Below are 22,784 nucleotides of genomic sequence, written 5' to 3'. Positions count from 1 at the left end.
AAATTCTGTTTATTAAATTATATTTGTATTCACATAAGCTGATTATGCAATTTAATACACAATTAAAACAATTTTAGGCAAACATAATACGAGTACAATATGACAAGGCACGACTATTCTTTATTTTAGTTAGATTATTTAATGATAAGTACATATGTCATGTTGATTTTCATATCTATTATATCTTCAGGGTAACTGGCATTATTACTTTATTATTTGTCCACCATTGTTGTCATTTAAAATTGTATCAATACATTTTTATATTACATTTTAAATGAAGCAGACCATTTATTCCCTACCTTTCATTTTAAAGTTGTAGGTGATAAAGTGCAAAAGAAAAGAAATGTAACAAATCTGTATGACTCCATTTGTATTATAAAACAATATGTAATCAGAGTGTATAAAAATTTCTCCACACACAAATGTTTATTACACTGATGTCAGGACATGTGCTGGGGTGGGTCTTCAGCTGTTTGTAAGAACAGCTGCACCTGGACTTATGACTCTGGCAAACAATGTTTTTAATCATTTTTGATTGTAAGAAACACGGTACTTAGCAATATACCTGGTACTAAATATAAGTACAGTAAGATATTCAAATTAAATAATGGACAAACTGCAAACAACATAGGAATGTTATAAGTACATATACAAGACATGTGTTGATAACTGATGTGTTGATAGACTTTTATGGTAGCTGCAACCAGCTAAGATCATCGGATCTGTGAAAAGAAAAAAAGCCTTGTATTTGATCAAGTTTCACTTTTTAAACACATGTAAAAACTATACCGTAATACAAGTTGTATTTTGGTTTATGAATACACGGACTGATTTGTGTTACCCAATCTATTGATACTTACTGGGCCTGGGCCTTAGTGATCTTCTTCCCGATCGATAACATTTCTGCTAACCTTGCGACAGCAGGGTCAAAGTTCATGCTGGCAGCTGCAACAACTTCTTCATCTCTGGATTATGATATAAACAGATGAACACATTTTATTTTCAACACGTGAAATATGTTAGGCTTTCAGAGTGTGAGTGTTGCGAGACACTGCTTACTTAATATACAACGCCAAAAACTTCCTTTCCTCAAGACTTCCTTTGAAAACAATGTCAGTGTATCCCTCTCCATAGCCTTGATGAAAAAGTAAAAAATTATTAAAATCTGTTCTTGTACTCACATACTTCCACAGAGAAGAGAAATGTATCTTGGAATGGTCACCTGTGTATCGGATGCTTTTCCCTAACAACACAGTCCAGAAGTAGGGTACAGTATTTATCGCAACCTGCCGATTCAGCATACTTAAGCCAGCAATTCGTCCTGTTTAGAACCACAAACACATATTATACACTCATTTAAAAAAAATTCAGGTAATACCACTGAGATTGTCATTACATGGTACCATGAGCTTGTGCCAACTGCCAGTGTCCAATATTAACCCTCTTATGCCCGACCAGAGGTAGTGGAAACGACACCACATCTCCAGCACCGAAAACATCAGGAACATTAGTTCTCATTAACTGAAAAACACAGACCTCATAAACATGACCGTATTAGAGAATTCAAGTGTTAAGTGTGCTCTATGGGATGTGATACCTCGTCCACGACAACAGCATTGTGTGAATCAATTTCCACAAATGTTGTCTTTAAGAAATCAGAGTTGGGTATGACACCTTGAAAAGAATGAAGGTGTGATTGTAAAATACATTTGCATGGCATTTTTTTCTATGCAAATCATAAAAGTGAGAATAATTTTTGCACATACCAATGCCCACAATTACAATGTCTGCTGGAAGGACTTCCCCGTTATTCAAAACAACTTCCTTTACCTGAATAATTGTGTAAGTTGTTAACATTATCATGCAGTCAGACACTGTATGCCCAATAGTTGTTATTATTATGCTTTCTCTTACCATTCCATTTTCACCTTGAATTTCAGCAATACCATTACTCATGTTAAACTTTACATTTCTTTCTTCCAGCATCTGTAACACATAAATGTGTATTCTTACAGCAGGTGTATAGCAATAAACCAACAATAATGAAAATACACCAACTTCTACTAGTATTAACCTGCATCGTCATTTTCCCAATATCTGGACCCAGTGATGACTGGAAAGGAAGCTTACTGTTGCCAATAACCGTGACAATGGAGGCTTTGTCAGACAAATAAGCTGCTACCTCCATTCCTGATCAAAACAATTAAAAGACATAATTTGACAATGCTGTGTGTATAAAATAAAAAAAATAATAAAATAAAATTTGTCTTTTGAATACCTATGAATGAAGTTCCAACGATTACAGCCCTTTTGCCTGAACTGATTTGATGAATTTCTGTGGCATCCTTATAGTTCTGCAGCAATTTCACATTTCCCAGCTCGGCACCAGGACATTGTAGTGGCCTGGCTCTAGAGACAATACATAAACCAACAAAAGACATGTAAATATGTGCATATGTTGTAACATTTTTCATAAGGTGCTTAAATGAAGATTATTACTCAAAAAGTGGGATAAGAGGTGTTCCTTTAGCCTTTTTCTGACAAATAAGCACTATTAAAATCGAGCTCTTCAAAAAATAATCTAACCTGCCACCTGTAGAAATCAAGAGCTGGTCATAGTGCTGGTTAGTGCCATCCTTGAAGATTACCGTTTTTGCCTTTGTGTCGACAGACATTACCTTTGAGAAAAAAAAGTATGATTTAGGTCCACAAATTTATACATGTTTTACATACAGTATGACTCTTTCTCTCTCCATATATATACTTTTTATTTATTTATTATTTATAGCTATATCTATAGGTAAAATAACGGTTCAAAATAACAGAGCTCTAATGCTGCTAAGAAAACAAGTTCATATGTTACGAATAATTGACGACGGGCCGTTCAATTATTTAAAGTGAATGAAAACCCAGAGGTGGTAATGGGGCCATGACACAAAGTTTCTAATCAAGTTATTTCATTTATTCGAATTCAGTATATGTATTTCTTGTTTTTGGAATGCTTTGTTTATTGAAACGAAACTGCACAAGTTTCAAAACGTCAGATAAAGAGCAGGGTGCTGCGTGCGGTGATGGCCTGTAGGCTACACTAGAATCATTCTGTTGTTTAAACTTGGCGAAGTGATATGGAACTGTAATGCAACCAATCAGATTGAAGCATTCAACAGCCCGTGGTATAATCACTTGTAAGCAATAACACAAAAAGATTTGTACAGATATTATTTAATATTTTTGATATTATGTTTTTTTACGTGATAACCTCGGTTATCAGTTTTCATGTGTCATTTTTTTACGCTGACAGTCTTTCACATTGCTGTTGGATGAAGTTTGATTTTTTTCAAATTTAACAGACACTGTTGGCCACATTACATCTAAAAATGCTGAATAAATGAAAATTTTGAATGGTCCCGTATTTTTTTCATTGGCTGTATATACTATATAGAGAGAAGCTCACCTCCTTTTTAGTCCACACTTCGATTTCATACTGTTGAAGGAAGTCACTCTGCCGAAGCAGAATCTTTTCAATTTCAATATTCATTGCCTACAATAAATATAAATGGTAAACAAATAAACACAAACAAATATGCCTTTTTTCCTTTATAGAAAAAGTGTTCCAACCTTGCTAAGCTTGGTCTTATCCAGAGGTAATTGGTCATCTTTGCTAACTATTATAATTCTCCCACCGTAAGAATTCTGCCGAAGGGTTTCTGCACATTGCAAGGAAGCTGGACCTGCAATAATAGAACCACATATATTACATTACCAGGATATTCACACTAAGGGGGATGAAACTTTAGGTTCAATATTCAAATGAACAAAGATTATATGATCTCAGAGTGTCATTTGCTCACCTCCTCCAATTAGAACTACAGTGTGACTGACTTCGTGGACTCTCCCATTCATTTCCTTAACTCGCTTGTTCTGCATCTAAGTTTGATCGAATATGACAAAACATTTAATGCAATGCAAAGCAACAGGTTACAGACAAAATAAGACTGTTGGCGAACTAACCTTTTTACCGGCAGTCACGTAAACCTTACCATCCTCTACTTTGACCTTAACAGGACAGTGACAATGGATAAATGTGTGGTTTATAATACACAGGAAATCCCACATGAATTGCAATTATGGGTGTACGGCCCAACAAAACTGCCTGACACCTTTAGTGTTATCAAAGACCCCTGCAGTACCTTGTACTTAGGCAGACAGTCCAGTCCAGGAAATTCTTCAATATCTCCAGTTTTGGTATTGAAACACGCCCCATGAAATGGGCAACGAACTCGATCTCCAAGCAAAGCACCTGTACGGTAAGACAACACCAATCGTACCATTGTTTGAAACACAAAATGTAACCTGATATATCATAATGACAAAAAAGGTTAAGGGTAAAGAATGATGAATTTCACAAAACACACAATGAACAGGGTTTATCAATTGTTCTTGGATATGACAGCCAGGGTGATTGATCACAGGGCCTCACCTTACCTTTAATTAGAGGAGCACCATAATGGGTGCAAAGACCCCCCACAGCAGTAAATTCTCCATTATTCCGTACCAACAATATTTTATGATGGTTCATCACAACCTCCCTCATTCTGTAGAACAGCCACAAGTGGCATTAAGACGTAATTCTGTATTCACTTCAAAATGTGCCCCCATTGACTTTCCATAGTAGGAATAAAAATAATTATGGAAAGTGAATGAGTGCAAATGTTTTAAGTGAACTACTAATATTGTCAAAAATTTGTAAAGTGCCTGGTAATCTTACTCTCCATCCTGAAGATCTGATTCCAAGCACACGATCTCTGTGATCTCCTCACACTTGTTTGTCGGCTCCATTATAGGGTTTTCTGCTGTTTGATCAAATAAAACCAGTTATTGTTGACCACGCAACAGTGTTCTAAAAGTTACCATCTTTCATATCCAGTGAAGAAAGAATAAATGCATATGACAAGCAGGCAAACCGTTTTTACAACTCATCTGTGATGTATAGACATAGTCATATAAATAAACATATTCATTAAGACACTCACTCACGCATAAAAGATAATTGGTAATAGACTACATACATTATTTTTTTATTATACGGACGATGAGCCATTTGTGCTTTACTAGAGGCACACCTTCTAAAATGAGATGGTAACATAAAGGATACATACAGACAGTGTATCGTCCCTTTCTTTCGCGTCACTCTCTCTTACTTTCGCACGTTTCTCTTGTCTTGCCAGTCAGTCAAGACGAAAAATGTACGGTCTTAGTTGCGATTCTGCGCATCTCATCCAAACTTCTCTATACGTCCCCAGCAGCTTCAACATGAGCTACGAAAATCGCTGACACCTCGTGATGTAGCAATTGTGAGCCAATCAGAGTGAGCTGCGGTGACACCGATGTCGAGCCCGTGTTTTGGTCATAAACATAATTAGTCGAAGTGCAATTAAGGAAGCGACATTTATTCAATGTTTTATTTCTAAGCTTATATTATTTACATACTTCACCTAATTACACACATGAAATTAACTTGTTTACAGTATTCGACAGCTAATGGACAACGCACCGAAAGCTGGTGTTTAAAACCTCCTTGGCTTTATCTGAATTGATAACAGTGTTAAGAAGAGGCAACGTGTATACGAAACTGTTACAACACAGGTTAAAAAGTGTAATATTCAAATCGAAACACCACGAGATTGTCGCTAGACGTCGACACGTGGGCGCCGGAAACAGGAGAGATCGGCCACCTGTCAAGGTGGTCCTTGCCCGAAATAGTCGAGTAGGCGCCCGGCACTCCCAGCGATCCATTACTGAATAGATGGATCGAGCTATGAGCGTCTTGGCCATAAATAAACTCCATTAAAAGGTCCGATCTGTCCTAAGATCAGTCTCAAATATTTACATTTTAAGAATTAAGGTCTGGGTGACTGGGACAGAGGTAAATTCGTAAAATCTAAACATGAAGGTCATTTGAAAAGCAGCAAAAATAAAAGGCTTGGTAAAAGGTTATCAGTACTGTTGAAATGACCTTTCATGACCGTGATAACTTATTAAATAAGACGTTGAAAACGAATACAAAAGTGCAGTTAAAAAAACAACTAAGAATCTGGTTTATTTAAAATGCAAAGCATACGCGTGACTCTGTGTCAAACTTTAAATATTAGATCATATCAAGCCTATATGAGAAAATATCAAACTGTAAATTACGAAAGTCGTGACTACGTCCCCCACAATCCTCCTCTTGCATAAGGGGCGGATCTAGACGTAAGGGCTCAAAAGCACGAGTGGCTAGTCGCGCCTTGGATTGGGCGGGGATTCTGTTGTTTGGTAATAGTAAAGGAGAAAAAGTTACACAAACATATCATGGTTTTGTAACGCATACGTTGCTTCCGGTTCGATAGCTACCACTCGTAACTGACTCACTCGTGTGTATCCCAGCTTTCTGTCGAAACGATCAGTGAAACAAAATACTATTTTTTTCTTTTTCCTACATACAGCAATTCTGACATTTTGGTTGTAAAATACGATATTAACACGGGCGACGTAATCGTATAGACTGGACTAGTCTTAAATGAAAATGAAATAAAACAACCGCGATGTCATTTTGCTAAAGTAAAACGATAAAGCGCATCGTTTTATTCTCAAAGGTCTAGATCGCGCGCGCGAGACTGGTGCTTCTTCTTCAAGTGATTACGAAAGGCGCGCGCTGCAAACATGGAGTTGAATTCTGTGATTTTGACCACTGGAGCCTCCGTGGGATTTTTCAAATTAGTGAACTACGGGATCGGCAAACTACCTGTACCAGAGACAGCCCGTAGAAACACTTGGAAATGGAAAAACATATCAACGTCCTTTGTGCACAGCCTCATCACTGGAGTGTGGTCTGTGCTTTGGTAAGTGACAGAATTCCCCCACATGTGCATAGGGAATACACACTCATCGCTTATATACTCGTGTTTTTGTCGTCTTTATCAGCATTTGATCGAAAAATCTTTGGCAAGGTGATCTTAGGTGATTAACGGATGTAGTTGATCTCACGTGTCTTTCTATTTTGCAATATGTGCATCGTTTTTATTCCCAGACACATTATAACCTAGTGCTTTCTGTCGCTCATAGAAACGTTTGTCTGTCTTGGCACACAGCATCTTCATTATATGCCGTGCCCTGTTATTACTTTTTCCTCCTAGTTTTTTCATACACCCCAAAATGGCTGAGGATTTGATAGAGACACACTCCGTTTTCTCACACGCCCTGGTATCAGTATCAATCGGTGAGTATAAAGCATTGTTTCATATAAAGCGTTGTTAAATAACATTGTTGTGGAAGGAGGAGGTTGTGGAAAGACTCGTAGTCACGAGTCACGAATAGACTGTTCATCAGTCATGTGCAGCAGTGTCACAGGTGGGTAACACAGAGAAAAATATTTGGGGGAATTCTTATAACCAGAATGATTTTGCACCTGTTGACTACGATAGTAGGAAAAAATACAATGGTAGTCAAAAGTGCCCCAGAACTGCTGTCCTGCATTCTTCAAAATTTCTTCTTTTGTGTTCAACAGAGCAAATAAAAAAATTATGAGGTAATTTTCCTAGTTTGGGAGTCAATGGTGGGCAAGATCTGTTTGGTTATATGCATTCTTCCAAATATCTTTCTCCGTCTTCATCAGAACAAATGCTTTTATACAGATTTGTAAGAACATCGAAGGTGAGCAAATGATGACAGAATTTTCGTTTTTGTGTCAAGTATCCCTTTAATGTAGGCGAATTGCACAAAAACAATGAAATTGGATAATGGTCAGAACATTATAACCAAAACAATATTTTTAAAAATTATCTTTGAAATACTGAGATTTTTTGGTATGTACTGTATATATACAGTTCATGATATGCCTTTATGCTTCGAGAAAGTTTACGAAACCTGTATTATGTTCTGTTAGCGACGGGGCGGTGCTAAGGTGAGCGGATATGTGGGGCTTAGCCCAGAGACCTCCACATATGTGTTCGAATACAGTGGTGTGGCAAGTCAGGTCGGGGCCCCATGCAAAAACGTTTAACGTTTAACCACCTCTGTCTGTCTGCGTGGACATCAGTTGTTTACTCAGGTTTGTTATTTAAACGTAATGCTCGTCAATTGTGCTCAAATTGTAATGGTAGACCCCAAGAGAGTGCAAACTCCCAAATGCCAGAAAGAGGGAAAAAGCACCAATAGCCCTGTGGTTAGTGGGCCGACATATAGTGCCAGTGCACTTTCCGCCCTGAGTTAGATTTCTGTCTCGAGCGTCTTTTGCCTGTACCCAGTCTATAACCAAAGTGTTCCTGTCTGCGATGCAGCCAGCATTTGGCATGCAATATCATAAAACCATTATCAAACCTTAAACATGTAGCAACTTACATCGCACTTTTTCACACTTAAAGCGGACCTTAACCTCGGCTTCTGTCCATAGCAAATCCTGCCTTCTTTCATATGTTTGGCTACCTCAATTAGATTGACATTGACGAGCTCATTCAGAGTCCATATAAATTAAACTTCATTCCGTTTTGAAACAGCAAGGTAAACAAGTTATTTCATACATTATTCAATAATAATAGAGTGTAAATGATTGTGTATTAAAATGATTACATTGATGACAACTAATTGGGACAATGAGACCTCTCTACTTCCCTTAACCTCACCATTTTTATTTACCACACTTGTTTATTTAGCATAATTAGCCATTTTCAAATATTTTCTTTATTTAGTTGAAAATAAATGTATGATCTGATATGTGATGTGAATGTAGTTTGGCAAATGGTGGATTCGATGTAGTGTCAGTACTACTTGTCACGCGTCTTACCATGTCCCAGAAGCTGCCGGAAAAGTGTTTTATTTTGACACTTGAAATGAATTTTACGGAGAAGGACCCACTCACGTTTGTCCATGGGTAGACATGCAAAAGATGCAAAACTGAAACCGCCCCGAAGTGATTAGTACACGGCATTGTAATAAAACATTCTGGGCTTTACTGAAAACATTCAGGGCTTCAGCCCCCTTAGTCCACCCCTAGCACCGCCCCTGGTTAGCGATACATTTAAAAATATACTGACAAACCAAGCTCTGTCACCACATTACATCACATTTAGAAATAGTTATTAGTATAATTATTAGTTATAAGCTATTAATAAAGTTATTAGTATTACGTATGCATTTTATTTTGCATTTATGTTTATTTTTGCATTGCTCTAGCCATTTCACTGTTGTGTCTTCTGGAAAGTTTATTCTAGCCTATAAGTAGATCACTACTATTTAAACGGGCAAATACCAGGAATCCCACATGCTTTTGGCAATAAAGTAGCTATAGCTACAGAATCAATGGATGGCTTTATGATCCGTCCCAGGCACTAACCCCCATAAGTCACATGACTTATCATGAATGGGCCTTGACCGTGGGCTTTTTAATTCTTTCTATTCATGGTATTTTTGCTGAACATGTATCTCAGTTTGAGCAAAACACTGGTATCTATGTAACCTGCCGAAGTTGTTTTAACTGTTCAAGTTAAAGGGACCGTTCACCCGAAAAAAAACATTCTGTCAACATTTACTCACCCTCTACATCTGGATAAATGTATTTGTTCTGATGAAAACAGAGAAAGATATTTGGAAGAATGCTTCTAACTAAACAGTTGTTAGCCACCATTGACTACAATAGTAGGAACAATTACAATGGTAGTCAATAGTGCTCCAGAAGTGTTTGCTTTCCAACATTCCTCAAAATATCTTTTGTGTTTAACCGAACAAAGTCATTTATGAAGCAGTTTTTCCTACTATGTTAGTCAAAGGTGGCCAAGAACTGTTTGGGTACAAGAATTCAAGTTTTTGTCTATAGCGTGTTTTACGATTTACATTGTATCAAAGCAGCTGTACAGAAAAACAGGTAAAACAAATATACAATAAATCTAGATATATCCCCAATTACTATATAAAATAGAGCAAAAGGAAATTAAAAAGTATTCTAAAGTATACATGCTGCTGTGTACAACAGCACCATGTTAACTTGTTGCTTGGTGCTGCTGGTTCCACCGATATAAAGTGAACTAAGCAAACAGGTTGAAGGTAAATGGGAAATGGTGTGTATATTTAAACTGTCAATCAGTACATTAACATTAATGAGGTCTCATATGTTATACCTCATTTGCGGTGTTGAACCTCCACCCTTCTAAAGAGCTGTCTCCATGGATACCCTCATATTGGGAAATGGATATAAATAGCCTTCTGGAACTGACTGATCTTGGTAACCAACGTAATTGTTGACATGGTATCTGCTGCCCCGAAAAACCTGTCGATAAGCTACGTAGTCCATTTTGTTAACAGTTTAAATTTCTTTGTGTTTCAGGGTATTTTATTTATGACTTCCTCGATATGGTTCTCAATCAGAAGATGGGTCAATCATGGGAGCTCCTTTTCCATCACGTAGTGGTAAGGAGACATGTAACGTAGCACAGACGTAAACCTCTGACATTGTTTTGCTTGCAGAAAAGAATGAGCCTTTGGTGCTTAACAGTAACATCATTCCAAAAGCAGTTTCTGTTTTATTCATCTGTCACTTGTCTACTAAAACTATGCAGACCTGATTGGGCACCTTTTTGGTGTATCCAAATAGTCCAACCTGTCTGACCGCCATGTCTTTGAGTGTCAGTTCCTTAGGTTAAAGGCTGTTGAAAGAAGGTCAGTTGATAACAAAAGTTAGGAGGATTCATGTTCAGCAGGATTTCTGGGTCTTAGTTGATTTGCTAAATGGGAACTGCAGAGCTGTGTGCGTCCCCAACAATTTGTCGAGGGGAAAGTGGCCAGCTTCATTCTGTCCTGCTGCTGCTGTTTTTGTTATTCCCTCTTTTATTGGGGTCTCATTCACTGAAGTGGCCAAAGAAAATGTGCTGCCAGACTCCTAATGGCAGTGTGAGAAACTGTCAGACCTTTTCCTCTACACGGTCAACCTTTTGGGCAAAAATATAATAGAAGAAATTTAGTTTGAACTCTGCACAAACTTGCAATGGAATGTGGCTTGTAAGCAGGTGAATTTTTGAATGTATTTTTAGTTCTGGTTTTGATTGAAAACTCACAATTTATCCTATAATAAATATAATTGATCCCAAAATAAAAATTCTGCTGAACACAAAAGCAGAGATTTAATTATTTTTATACAATAAAAATTAAAATAAGTCACTGTGTGAACATTCTTACATCACTTCTTGGGCCCTCTGCGGTGGAAAAACCTTTGCCATGCCATGAATAAATAACACAGGAATGACCATAAACCCCAAAGTCAATCCAACAATGTAAGTATATATGAAGTGAAGGGAAAAACAAAACTTTGTATGTGTTATTCTTTGGCTTTTACTTTTGGGAATGCTGAAGTTTCCAGAAGTGGTTCTGGGAAAAGCATTGAACTAACCCAATAACATGTTCTTTTATGTGGACCACCTCAACCCTACTCGGTTTAGCCTTACAGAGCAAATATCTCTCATCCCTCGTTCACTTAGCAGAATTGAGTTTGCTAATTAAAGTCGGCTGGTCTCAGAGGAGACACACTTGTTCCATACACACCCTGCATGCTTCTGCCGTTTACATGAGACCGTTTTCAACAAAAAACGCAAAAAATTATGCGTTTTGACTGTCCGTTTACACGAAAGCAGCGTTTTATGGGACTGAAAATGCAACTTTTCGAAAAAAGATGCCGTTTCTGTAAAAAAAATACGAAAACGCAAAAATACGAAACCGATGACATAATGCGCATGCATTTTACGCGTTCAGTCTGTAGGCATGCGCGAGTATTCCTCAAACAAAAATGGCGGCCTCCATGCTGCATGTTTGTGCCACGTGACATACTTATTGTAATTTCTCCAGCAGAAAGTAAATTTACAGAAAAGTAAAATGTTTTTATGTTAAATAATGGTGCTTGCATAAAAATTCACAACTTTGAAAACGCTCTGCCTCAAGCTCAGTAGTTTAATCTAGAACAACATGTTGCCAAACTATCAAAATACAAGTTCAGAAACAACATCTTTATAACTTTACTTTATAACTTTATAAAAGGAGAAATCTAGAACAAATCTGTTCTGTTGAACACGTCATGGTTCAGGATCGCTGACTTGTCTATTTCAGTTCTGTTTCTATGCTTTTATTTTGTAGTAAAGAGCATGCTTGGGGGAAATGTATCGGAGTAAAAGTATACATTTTGTTCAGGATATGTAGTGGAGTAAATGTCTGCAGAAATATAAAGACTCAAGTAAAGATACTCCCAAAAATTACTTAAGTGTATTTACTTCGTTACATTACAACACTGTTTACTGCTCCCCTACACCAGCGGCGACATAGTAACACACTGCTATAAACACACATCGACGCCAATAAAGTGTATTAAAAGCGCTTTTAGATTAAAACAGTATATGCGGATGGGCCTGGTATGCATAATAGATCGTTTTTATTTGTTTTCCTGCATCCGTATAAATGCAGATCGTTTTGATAACGCTGTCGTTTGTACGTGAAACTTTTCCTCCTTAGCGACACAAGCTACAGTGACTGTTGCCGACAGGAAGTGGGCGTGTCTAGTGACTTAACAAAGTTGAGAGTTACTCAACTTTATGCAAATAATGAGCGATTTTTGGGAGCAACAACCAGTAGGAGCAAAGCAGTGGAGCTCACGTTATCTCTCGTCTGTTACTGCAGTGTTTGTTTAGGAACGCCTTTGAACACCCTCAAAGCAAGAGACTCGCGATTACACAGTGACAGAATTGCTGGCTGTGTACGCAGTTTAAGGGGTCATTGGTGGGTCATTTAATCTCAGAAATGAAACGTGAGCATTTTCTCAATGGTAGATTTTGACTGTATGACTGTAATGATGCTGTTAAGCGACAGTTACAGTGTCATGCTAATTTTGTAAAACCAGATAATCCAGCTCTGCCGTCGTGATCCAGTGACTTTCCTTGAAACCTTTTATTGTTGTGGGTGGTAAACAAGTCAATTGTCGTAAAACGCCCATGGAACTCTGAAAGAGAGGTTGCCTATGAAATAATTTTGTGATTCATATGGACAATTTTAAAATTTAATTCATAGTATTTTTTAAGAAATTAAGCAATATAAAACTAGTAGGTCAAAGGTTACAAGCAATCTTTGTTCTGTTTAAAGAGAAAGGAATGAGTATGTGGGGTAGTGGAGGAGGAAATAATGTGTATGAGAGGGAAAGAATGTGCAAGTGGGGGAAACACTTGGCTCTACACTCGGGTGTATTTGCGGCTGGTGCCTTGCTTCTTTTTCTACATTTGTTCAGCATTTTACACACATCTGGTCCACATATGTTTCACATGAGCTCCAGGACCCTATAGTAGGAACCCTCTAAACCAAGAGCCCACTTACACTGTCTTAAACAGACTCCACCCATATCACGAGAGATCCTCCATTTGTACTCCCACATTCACCTCCCACACATTTCAAAACAGCATTCTACCTCATCCATAACAACCCACTCGTAAATAAGATCTCACTTTTCCTAGTAAGAAATTCACAGGACATTTATTTCCAGCCTAGGTTTTCTGAATGGAACTTCTTGGAAGATCTGCCTTTTAATAGCTTTACCTAATATGTTTATTGTTGTTTTATAAAATAGCTTGAGGTCAGACAGGATATCAAGATGAAGTTGACAGTAGCGTATGGAATGAGGGTAGGAATGCTGCAGGGCTGGGAACACCTATAATACCATAAAAGGCTTTTGTGATGAAATAAGTAAAAAATATATTCAATTAAAAATTAAGATTTGACCATTTTGACTCATTTGAACCAAAGGAAAAATAGCCTGATATAAAAAATCTGTCATACTGAAACCTAACAACAAGATCATATTTATAACAGTTTACAATGATCAATTTGATAAAAATATAATTCTAACTCTAAAAGTTACATCAGGGAGACAACTTTACTTGACATAATACCCATGTCAGTCAGCACGGTGCCCGCGCGGTAGTAAAAGGTAGTAAAAAGAATATACCAAAATGATGGCCCTTTAAAGGTAGTAAAAAGAATATACCAAAATGATGGCCCTTTAAAGGTAGTAAAAAGGTAACAAACGCAATTTGACTTGGTAGTCAATTTTTCATCACCACCCCAATATATAATGAGTTTCCATTTTTTGCTTAATATTTGTGTCTCCGTGTTTTATCTTCATCTAGCCTAGTTTAAAAATATATACGGGGCTAACAAGACCCTGAGTGAGTCGGAGTTGATAGCAATGACGTAGAAGTAAACTGTGTAGAGTTCCGTGGTTGATAGGCTATCAGCGACGCCAACAACTTTTTGCCTCAGTTGATATTAGGCACTTGCTTCTATTTTCTACCAAATTTACAGTGTGAAATGGGGAAATGTAAGTTTTCGCGAACTTGGGTTGACGACCTGTCATTTAAAGACTGGCATTACAGAAGCGAATTCGCGTCATGGGAGGGCCTTCTGCCGCTCGCTCACGGCCCTACTAGAGCAAGCTCCTGATTGGTTAACGAGGTGCGAATCTCGCGAGTTGAAAAATCTGAATTTTGGCGAAAATTTGTGCCTTAATCGCGCGAATCGCACCGCAAGTAGGTCATCGCGTCTTTGCATTAGGCTTGTTTGAGATGCGCCTGAAATGTAGGCGAGAGTAGGTGGCTGCAGTAAAGGGAGGGGTCAAAAAAAACCTCGGACACTTCCTGAATCCCGCTGTTTTGTTGCTTGCAAACGTGAACAATGGAGGAGATCGCGGTCGCGTTTTTTATCGCAGATGAAATGGATGTAATCGAAATACCACTGTTTTTATTGTTTATTAAATAATCACAGAATGAACTGTCAAATAATGTCCAAATAAACAGCTTACACAACAACATGTAAGACATTTTCAAGGATTGTATAAACAAATGGTAAGTGAAGTAAATAGCAAGTTACTTTTGAGAGACAGAGGTCATAACAAATGTTTATCATATTTAATAACAAGCTGGTTTCTGCCACCATTTCACGTCCATAGTATTTTTCCATACCACGCAAATCAAAGCTGTATTGTAGCAAACATTCTTCAGAATTTCTTCCCTTGTTTTAAGACCCTGACACTTATCAGATGAATATGACAATAAAGCTTTATGACAATAAAGTTAAATCTAATCTAATGAAACCTCACAAAGATGAGGCATAATGACTAAACAGTCGTTTTTGTTTAGTTTGCTTGTAAATATAAATAAACAGATGCGTAATCTAATTCCTAGAATGAAGAGATAATGTATCAGTTGACATTCTCAGCCAATGAGCATGAAGCTGTGTCGTCAGTCAGTCGTTTCCCATCATGCTTTTGAGTAGCGCAGTCGGTGTAGAGCAACTGCGCTCGACTTCTCAATCCGACACAGCCGCCTCGCCGTCGCGAGATATTTTTGGCACACGTCAGCATGACATCAGAGCAAGGCGGACTCTGACACTTTTCTAACCGTCATGCATTTCGCGGTGATCACCCAGGATCGGTTCTGCGCAGATTTTGCTCATTTCAAACAAGCCAATTGATTTAACATGTAAATCACTCGCGCTTAATGCTTCATTCGCGTTTGGTGTGAACACACCCTTATAGTAAGTAGTAAGTGGTGCTTTGCATACCCCCTCAAAAAAGGGCTGCTGCTTTATGTCGTGTTGGTAGCAAAAAATATTTTGGAGATGGTGAAAAAGGTAGTAAAAGGTAGTAAATTCATCTCTACGATTCCTGCATATACCCTGGTCAGTATCAACGCTGTACATTATTTTGGAGAATTCGGTGCTTTAAATTGTAAATGTGTATGCTGTTAGTGCTTTGTGCATTAGGCTATTGATGTTACATTTATTGAAGGTTAAAATCCCTTCTCTTCCCTTTAAATTCCCTTTATCACAAAGTGGGTCTTGAGTACTGGCAGCATACTAACGCCGTAGATTTAAGCACAGTTGCCACGGAAACTGTATTGTGCATGTGTTTATGCATGATGCCAAGCACAGTGCCCAAAGGATGAAAGCTCGCATTTATCATTCATCGTTAGAGAGTATTGGGGGGTAAACCCTGTTAAATATAAATAAATACAGCTTGGTCTGTTATAAACAGTTTGGGAACAGATTAGTTTGGGAACAGATTAGTTCAGTTGTGTGAGGGCAGGGCTTATTTTTCACAATGTCCAGAAGGAATGAAGATGAGGCTTTCTTAGTTTTGTCTTTCAGTCAGAGGATGTCAACAAAGATAAACCCGATGGACATATAACAAGAATAGTTGACCGACGCTGGAAATTTTGGCATCCTTTTCCGACGCCTGTGTTTATTTACTTATTTATTTTAAAGCTCACAGGAATTCTTGAGTGGGAATACCAAGCTGGTTTTAATGCATGCAAAATGTCATGTTCAAGTTTATGAATTCAGTTGTTACGATGACTTCAGCAGTTTTGTTTCTAATATATACATGACATTACTCACCTTAACTAGTCTTTTCTGGTTTGTTTGAAGTGTAGTTTTTCTGTCGGTTTTTGGACTTTGTGCTGACCATAAATGGGTAAACATTTCCACTGTTCTTCTCTTTACCATCTTTTCTTTTGTCCCTTCCTGCCATTTTATAAATGGTAAAGAGAAGCACGGTGGAAATGTTTACCCAGACATGGTCAGGACAAAGTCCAAAAACCTACACTTTCAAAAAACAAACTGTTTGCCATTTTAAATTTTCGGCTTCTAATTCATGAACTTTTCATTAATACAATGTATTGACCTATTTTTTCATCAGCCTACTGAAGTGCTAATGGGGTTTAATTAAGCATCTCTGATTGTGATTCGCATAGTGATTTCTAGAATAAAAGTACTTAATGAGTTACTTTAGATATAGTTTTAATGTTGTGGACTGGAAAGCCAGATAACCATAAACACAAAATGTCTTCATGTTTCTTTGATCCCATGACGCCCAAGCTTTACCACACCTCTTGAGTTCGATCAACGCCTTCATTTCTCATTTCCACATACGTAAACCAGCTTCACCACCATCTCCCAGCCCAGTTTCACTCTTTCTCTCGCCTCATCTGCTCCTCCTCTGCCTTCAGTGTCTGTTTTTACTGCGATTGGAATCTGGAGGATGTTCTTTACAGGAACCGCAGTGCTCTGTTTGTGTATATAGTTACTACTTCAAGAATGACTTGACCTAGACATTGTATGTCTTTGTCATTTCCTCATCAACGTTTTAAATCTTTATGCTTTTTGCTGTGTAACAGACACAGTTCCTTTACCCGTTATCTCCCTTTTTCTTACTTTTTTCATGCAGTTAATAGCAACCATGGCTTTGAAAAGGACAATAAAACACACATGAATCATAGCAGTTCTTGTTTAAGTATGACTCAAGCGCTTGAGCTTTTGAAGCCATACGGGAGCTCTTTGTGTAGAGTAGGAAATTCACACAATCTTGGCCTGGTGTCAACATGAAACCTGACTAAATCGGAATTTGACTTTAGAATGATGTGTCAGAGCTTTGGTGGTGCGGAAAATGTAGAATTCCTCACTTTTGCATGTGCTTGTGTGCCTGCATGTTTTCGTATGCATCAGAGCATGTGTGTCCTCACTGTTGTCCACCTGTCCAGTCTCCTCTCATGTGGCCCTGAAGCATTGGCATCTCTGCTCTATTTCTCACCGAGCTGCAACATTCATCACAAACCTCACATATGATCCTGCTGGCTAAAGCTGTCGAGTGAATTTCACCTGGAACCAGATTAACTGGTTAAAGAGGTTTCTACTGCTCCCCCATTGAAGTACCTTGGAGGAATATTTTAATCTCATGCCAATTGCCAGTTCTTCGTCTCTAGGGTTTCTGTTTTCCATATAGAAAACTCAGAGATCTTAGCTGTGATAATTTACCCCGCAGGGAACTGTTTTGAAAACAAGCTACACAAAGTATGTACACTGTGTGTCTGTGTGTTTTCGACTTTTTCAATAGCTGGCATAGGTTTTTATAATTACTAGGACCATTACTAGTTTCATGTCTCCTCTATTGTAATGCTACTATTACCTCAACTTGTTATGCATGCTTTTGAAAATAAGTTTTGGTTGAAAACAACTAAATATTTAGGTGTCATCAGCACGTGCATTGTTTTAGTATTACTCACTGCCATGCTTTGGCTTATATAATCCTATTCACACAGACACAACACGCACACAAAGCTCTATAAACATGGCTGCAGACGGATTACAGGAATAAGCTTGCCTATGCAGATTGACTCTGATTTTTGTCGGCATGCATTAGGCCGGAAGGGATCAATGTTCTTGTTCTCTGACGGTGAGAAATGCCGCAGGTGTTTTCCTCCTTTGTAACATCGAACCTAGATTCGCCCGGCCAAAATGGGTTTGACCGTGGCCTTGCAGCATCTGAGACAAAACAAGTAATTTACTGTAATGTGATGCTTTTAAAAGTGAAACGGCAAACATTTTGACTTTGTGACAAACCTAGTTGGCCGCAGTTGAAAGTCTTCGAAGTTTAAATTTCACTCTTGTAAGCAGAAGAACATATATTTGTGCTTTTATGGCTGTTGAATGTATACAAAGTACACCTCGTATATTCATAAAGAGATTCTCCCAGCCTTATCTGACTTTTATGATGTTCTTTTCTGGTAGTTTGAATTACATTTAGATGTCAAGGAGAAACAGGGCTTCAGAAAGATAACAGATGTAATTGTGACGTTGACCCAGGTCGAAGCTTGTGTAAGAAGCTCTTTTGACCTCAGCAAGAGTAAGAGCAAAGGTCATCCTCTTTTCTTTCATATCGCCATGGTGACCCAAACCTTATTTTATAATCATCATCCGATCCTTGCAATCAGAGACGATCAGTAAAGGTTGTTCACAGGAATCATATTTACAAAGCTGACGATCCCATTAAACAAAGCTGCCATTTATTTTAGTTTGATTGCTATAAATAAAGTTACAAATGTTTTTATTCAACCACTGTTTACTATAGTCTGTGGTCTGGAAACAGATTGCCACCTCTTTTGTTAGCTGTTGTAAAGCAAGACCTATGTGGCTGGAGGGTTTGTATGGTTAGTTTTGGTGCAGTCCTCAAACATATGTGAATTTGTTTAGACCTCAAACAATTAAGCACCCCCATACATTACATGGCAGCTTGAAACGCATACCACTGGCACACCGAGAGCCTGTCTGGAGAAGAGCTCAGGAGGTGCTGAAATGGTAACGAGTGGGTTGTGTTCATGTGAACTACTGTGTTATTGCTGACCTGCACTATAATGATTATTCAATAGACTAAGTTGTACACTTTCAGCCATGGTCTGTTTTATTCATGGATGAATTCATTTTAAAACAGTGTTAGCGCGAAATTTAATTTTGTGTAGTACAAGATTTAGACTAATGTGGGTTCATGATAGACACAGACTGACACCTAGTGGATGTTAATGACATGAGACAATTTTTGATAAAATTCAACAAATGATTTTATGATATTTAACGAAAAGGTGCTTCAACAACAAAACTCTATTGGTAGTTGTATTGGTCTACGAGTAAAGCTACAACTAGGGTTTGTTTAAGTCCAGAACTTGAGCAGGATTAAAGTCAACACATTGGGATCACTATGGCCATTGTCATGCTGGCTTTAGACTGGATAAACAGAGTCTTTTTGTTTGTGTCCGTGTCCTCAGTCACTTCTGCTGTTATTTAGTGCTACAGAAGACACATTCATCTGTTTTTGCACATTAGCATTGGAAAGGAGGAGTTGTCTCTGGAATGAAATGGCAGAAGAACATTTAGCCTGTTTACAGAGCGTTATTACCATATTTAGGACTAACCATTGATGTATTATTTTAAAGCTATTAGTGTAACGATTGCAATAACTAAAAAATTTCATTGTAATGTTTTTGATATAATTATATTATAATATATAATAATGATTTGATATTGTTGGAATTGTATAGATTCTGCTTATTGATTCCCATTCTTATTAATGGTTTGGAAACACATATATATTTATGAGCACTGTTTTGTGTATATAGACATGGCAACCATGCTTGTCCGATTTATTACATAAGGCAACTATGGTAAATTTATGATTACTGTGCTTTACTATAAATTCCATAAGGGCTTTTATTGAGATATCAGCAGATCACAAGTTAACACATGCACATTTCTGAAAGTGTGCACTCAGGAATTGATAAGAGGAATTGAAATGTTTATGTTCTAATTTTGATAAAAAAAAATTCTATTAAGAACCTTTTGATTCTGATTCTGAAATTGGAATTTATCTTCGATTCCGAAATATGATATCATTATTTAATATTTATTTAATAATGATGTTATAATGTTTTATAAAGTTGTTCTATGTGCTTACATATAGTGTATCAGTTAGCATGAAAAAACTATAGAAATTAAAACGCTGTCAGTTATGCATGCTTGTTCAATGTAAAACTGAATATCTTGAAACAACTTTTATTCTGTCCTCCAAACTGAGATGTTGCTTTTTTGATGTGCAGAAAACAGAAAAGTGACAATGCTCCTCAAATAAATCTTAAAAATAAATCTCTTTTGTCCAAAATAAGCTCATCAAAATTCTAAAACAACAGTGTCTAAAAATACACTTGAAAGATAACAAACTATTGATAAAGGTGCAGGTTTTTCACTAGCAGAAGCTTTGTCATGAGAGACGTCTCAATCTTTTTTACAGGTGATCACATGTTTTGGAATCTCAGTGCTGAGCTGTCGGTACGTGGGCTTTGCTGTCGTTGCGCTGCTAGTGGAGATCAATTCCATCTTTCTGCACCTCAGGCAAGTGCTCCGCATGGCCAGCCTGGCCAAAAGTACATTCTACCGTGTGAACAGCATGATTAACTTAGGCACCTACGTAGTGTTTCGCATTAACACTTTGGCATGGATGACCCGCTGGCTGGTGCTGAACCGTGAGCACGTCCCCCTGATCAGCTACACCGTCGGCAGCGTGGGTTTGGCCATCATGACTCTCATGAACATTGTGCTGTTTTACCGGCTGATGAGAAGCGACTTTATGAAATCAAGCCGTGAGAAGGAAATGAAGAAAGATAAGGAGATGTAAAGAGTGGTGTCTTCAACTTCTCTCACTAGCTAGAACCAATTCTGCTTAATTGCTACTATTTCTTTGGGTTTACTGTGTCTGATTGGACTGACGTCCATCATTTTATATGGTTAGAAAAAAAACTTGGTGATATCAGCCTGCTGGCCTTACTTCTAATATTGACAAGATTAAAAGTTGTAGCCATAATGCCTCCCATGTAGACCTCAAGCTGTGCTACAACGTTTTTATGGTGGCTATCACAGGTTTACACACGTCTAAACAGATAATGCATTTACACATGCTCAAAATTATTCATGCATGATTTATATAGCGACTCAAAAGACTTTATGGCCGTCAGTTTTACACCTATTATGCTTGTTAGTTGAAAGGAACTGGATTGACTTCTTTATTGATAGCACATTATATGCTAATGCTGGTCTGCCCTAAATTATGATATCTTTTATAAATGTATATATATATTTAGGCAAAAAATAAGATGGAATAGGAACTGCTTAGACAGGATTATAAAACATGGATAAATATATATGTAATATATATTTATCCAAGGGTATCTTGTAAAAGTATTTGTATTTATACAAAATAGCACTGAAGATGTGTTGTCTGGCCTTATTACACCTACTACCTCATGGGCTTGAAGTGTGGAGCTTGTTTTTATTAAAATCATATAGTTAAATGCAGTAACCATGTACAGAAAAAACCTGACGTTCAGTAGTGTATGACTAAATGGACAACATTATTTCAGGTTAATATGCTCCTCTTTAAGTGAAGGATCTAAATCTCAATGCTGGAGTCATCAAGATTATCACAATTAAAAACACTCCTAGTAGTATGCGTGACAATTAAACATGTTTTGAGAGTTTAGAAAGCTTCAGCCCGAGAGGCAAAGAACTGTCATTCCAGAAGATTTGCCTGTAGGTGGCACTACACACAACAGCGACCTCATTTTAGCCAATGCTAATATTAAGAGATTAATCTATAGAAAGGCAACAGCCACAGTATCAGCTACATGGTTTAAAATAAGCAGAATGTTTTTAATAAAGCTTTGCTATTTGTTTCTTTTTTATTTTTGTACTTTTGTAATTTATTTGAACGTATTGTCATTGATTAGGCTAGTTATTGTGGTTCAACAGATACTGCAAAATATTTACTTTTTAAAAACATGAAATGACAGAACACTGTATTGTGCTGAATGATGTTGTGATTTTGTTGGTGATTCAAAGAATTGCTCGATTATGACTTATGAATATGCCTGGTTCCTTTGAGGTTCTAGGCTGAAGTCTGATCATTCTTTGATTGGGTCAATGTGGCAACAGAAACGCTGTAATCGCACGTAGCATCGCCAACTTGTGCCACAAAGCTATTTCTCTCATATCGCCGAAGTATATTCATATTGTTTAATTCAGCTTCTTTTCAATTGAAGGATTACCCAAGGAGTTAAAAAAGAATTTTAAATAAATAAAACTTATAAAGGAACCTGAATAGTAAAGAATAGCAAGTAAAAGTGCTGCTGAATAAAGGTTTGCACTGAATCACAGTTGGTTATTATGGGCAGCTTTAAAATTAAATTTTGTGCTTCGTGAAATAGCAGGAATCTAATGTGTTATTGTAGAGAATCATGTGACAGCTTTGTGGGATCATTTCAGTAATGCGTTTTCCTTGATTTGGTGTGTTGTATTTGGTGGATGATGTCGTGGGACAAGAATGTCAAAGTGTCAAAAGCCCCATATGA

The 22,784-nt window shown here is 37.5% G+C and overlaps 2 protein-coding genes across 5 annotated transcripts; one reads left to right on the top strand and one right to left on the bottom strand.

Annotated features, from left to right (window-relative positions):
• Nucleotides 1–101: 101 nt before the first annotated feature.
• aifm4 (apoptosis inducing factor mitochondria associated 4) lies at nt 102–6,946 on the bottom strand. Of its 4 annotated transcripts, none has more exons than XM_079481917.1 (19): nt 6,785–6,946; nt 4,769–4,853; nt 4,486–4,595; nt 4,191–4,300; nt 4,012–4,056; nt 3,852–3,927; nt 3,619–3,731; nt 3,455–3,541; nt 2,587–2,678; nt 2,279–2,409; nt 2,075–2,190; nt 1,915–1,986; nt 1,767–1,830; nt 1,598–1,674; nt 1,404–1,521; nt 1,223–1,321; nt 1,060–1,135; nt 861–965; nt 102–722 (listed from the first exon to the last, which is right to left on the bottom strand). In XM_079481917.1, exons 1-19 carry the CDS (start codon nt 6,909–6,911, stop codon nt 689–691), a joined length of 1,737 nt encoding a protein of 578 aa, XP_079338043.1. In that variant the 5' UTR covers nt 6,912–6,946; the 3' UTR covers nt 102–688. The 4 variants fall into 4 exon arrangements, with proteins under 4 accessions (XP_079338043.1, XP_079338041.1, XP_079338040.1 ...); XM_079481915.1 differs by lacking the exon at nt 6,785–6,946 and adding an exon at nt 5,202–5,733; XM_079481914.1 differs by lacking the exon at nt 6,785–6,946 and adding an exon at nt 5,160–5,375.
• A 3,272-nt stretch (nt 6,947–10,218) lies between these two features.
• Nucleotides 10,219–21,055, top strand: tlcd2 (TLC domain containing 2; the record flags this gene model as incomplete). Its single annotated transcript, XM_079480644.1, has 3 exons — nt 10,219–10,255; nt 10,358–10,440; nt 20,672–21,055. 3 exons carry the CDS (start codon nt 10,219–10,221, stop codon nt 21,053–21,055), a joined length of 504 nt encoding a protein of 167 aa, XP_079336770.1.
• Nucleotides 21,056–22,784: the final 1,729 nt, after the last annotated feature.

Source organism: Barbatula barbatula (assembly GCF_947034865.1).
Source record: "Barbatula barbatula genome assembly, chromosome: 19".
Classification (NCBI taxonomy): Eukaryota; Metazoa; Chordata; class Actinopteri; order Cypriniformes; family Nemacheilidae; genus Barbatula; species Barbatula barbatula.
Note: the sequence above shows the minus strand (reverse complement) of the source record. Positions and strands in the feature narration are given on the sequence as shown.

Excerpts from the sequence above, each read along its gene's own strand:
- aifm4 (XM_079481917.1), bottom strand. The coding sequence starts at position 6,911 with ATGCACATGTGGGGGAATTCTGTCACTTACCAAAGCACAGACCACACT. Across the intron at positions 2,191-2,278 it reads CGTTGGAACTTCATTCATAG|GAATGGAGGTAGCAGCTTAT; the intron begins GTATTCAAAAGA and ends TGTTTTGATCAG. Across the intron at positions 1,136-1,222 it reads GAAAAGCATCCGATACACAG|GCTATGGAGAGGGATACACT; the intron begins GTGACCATTCCA and ends TTTTTCATCAAG.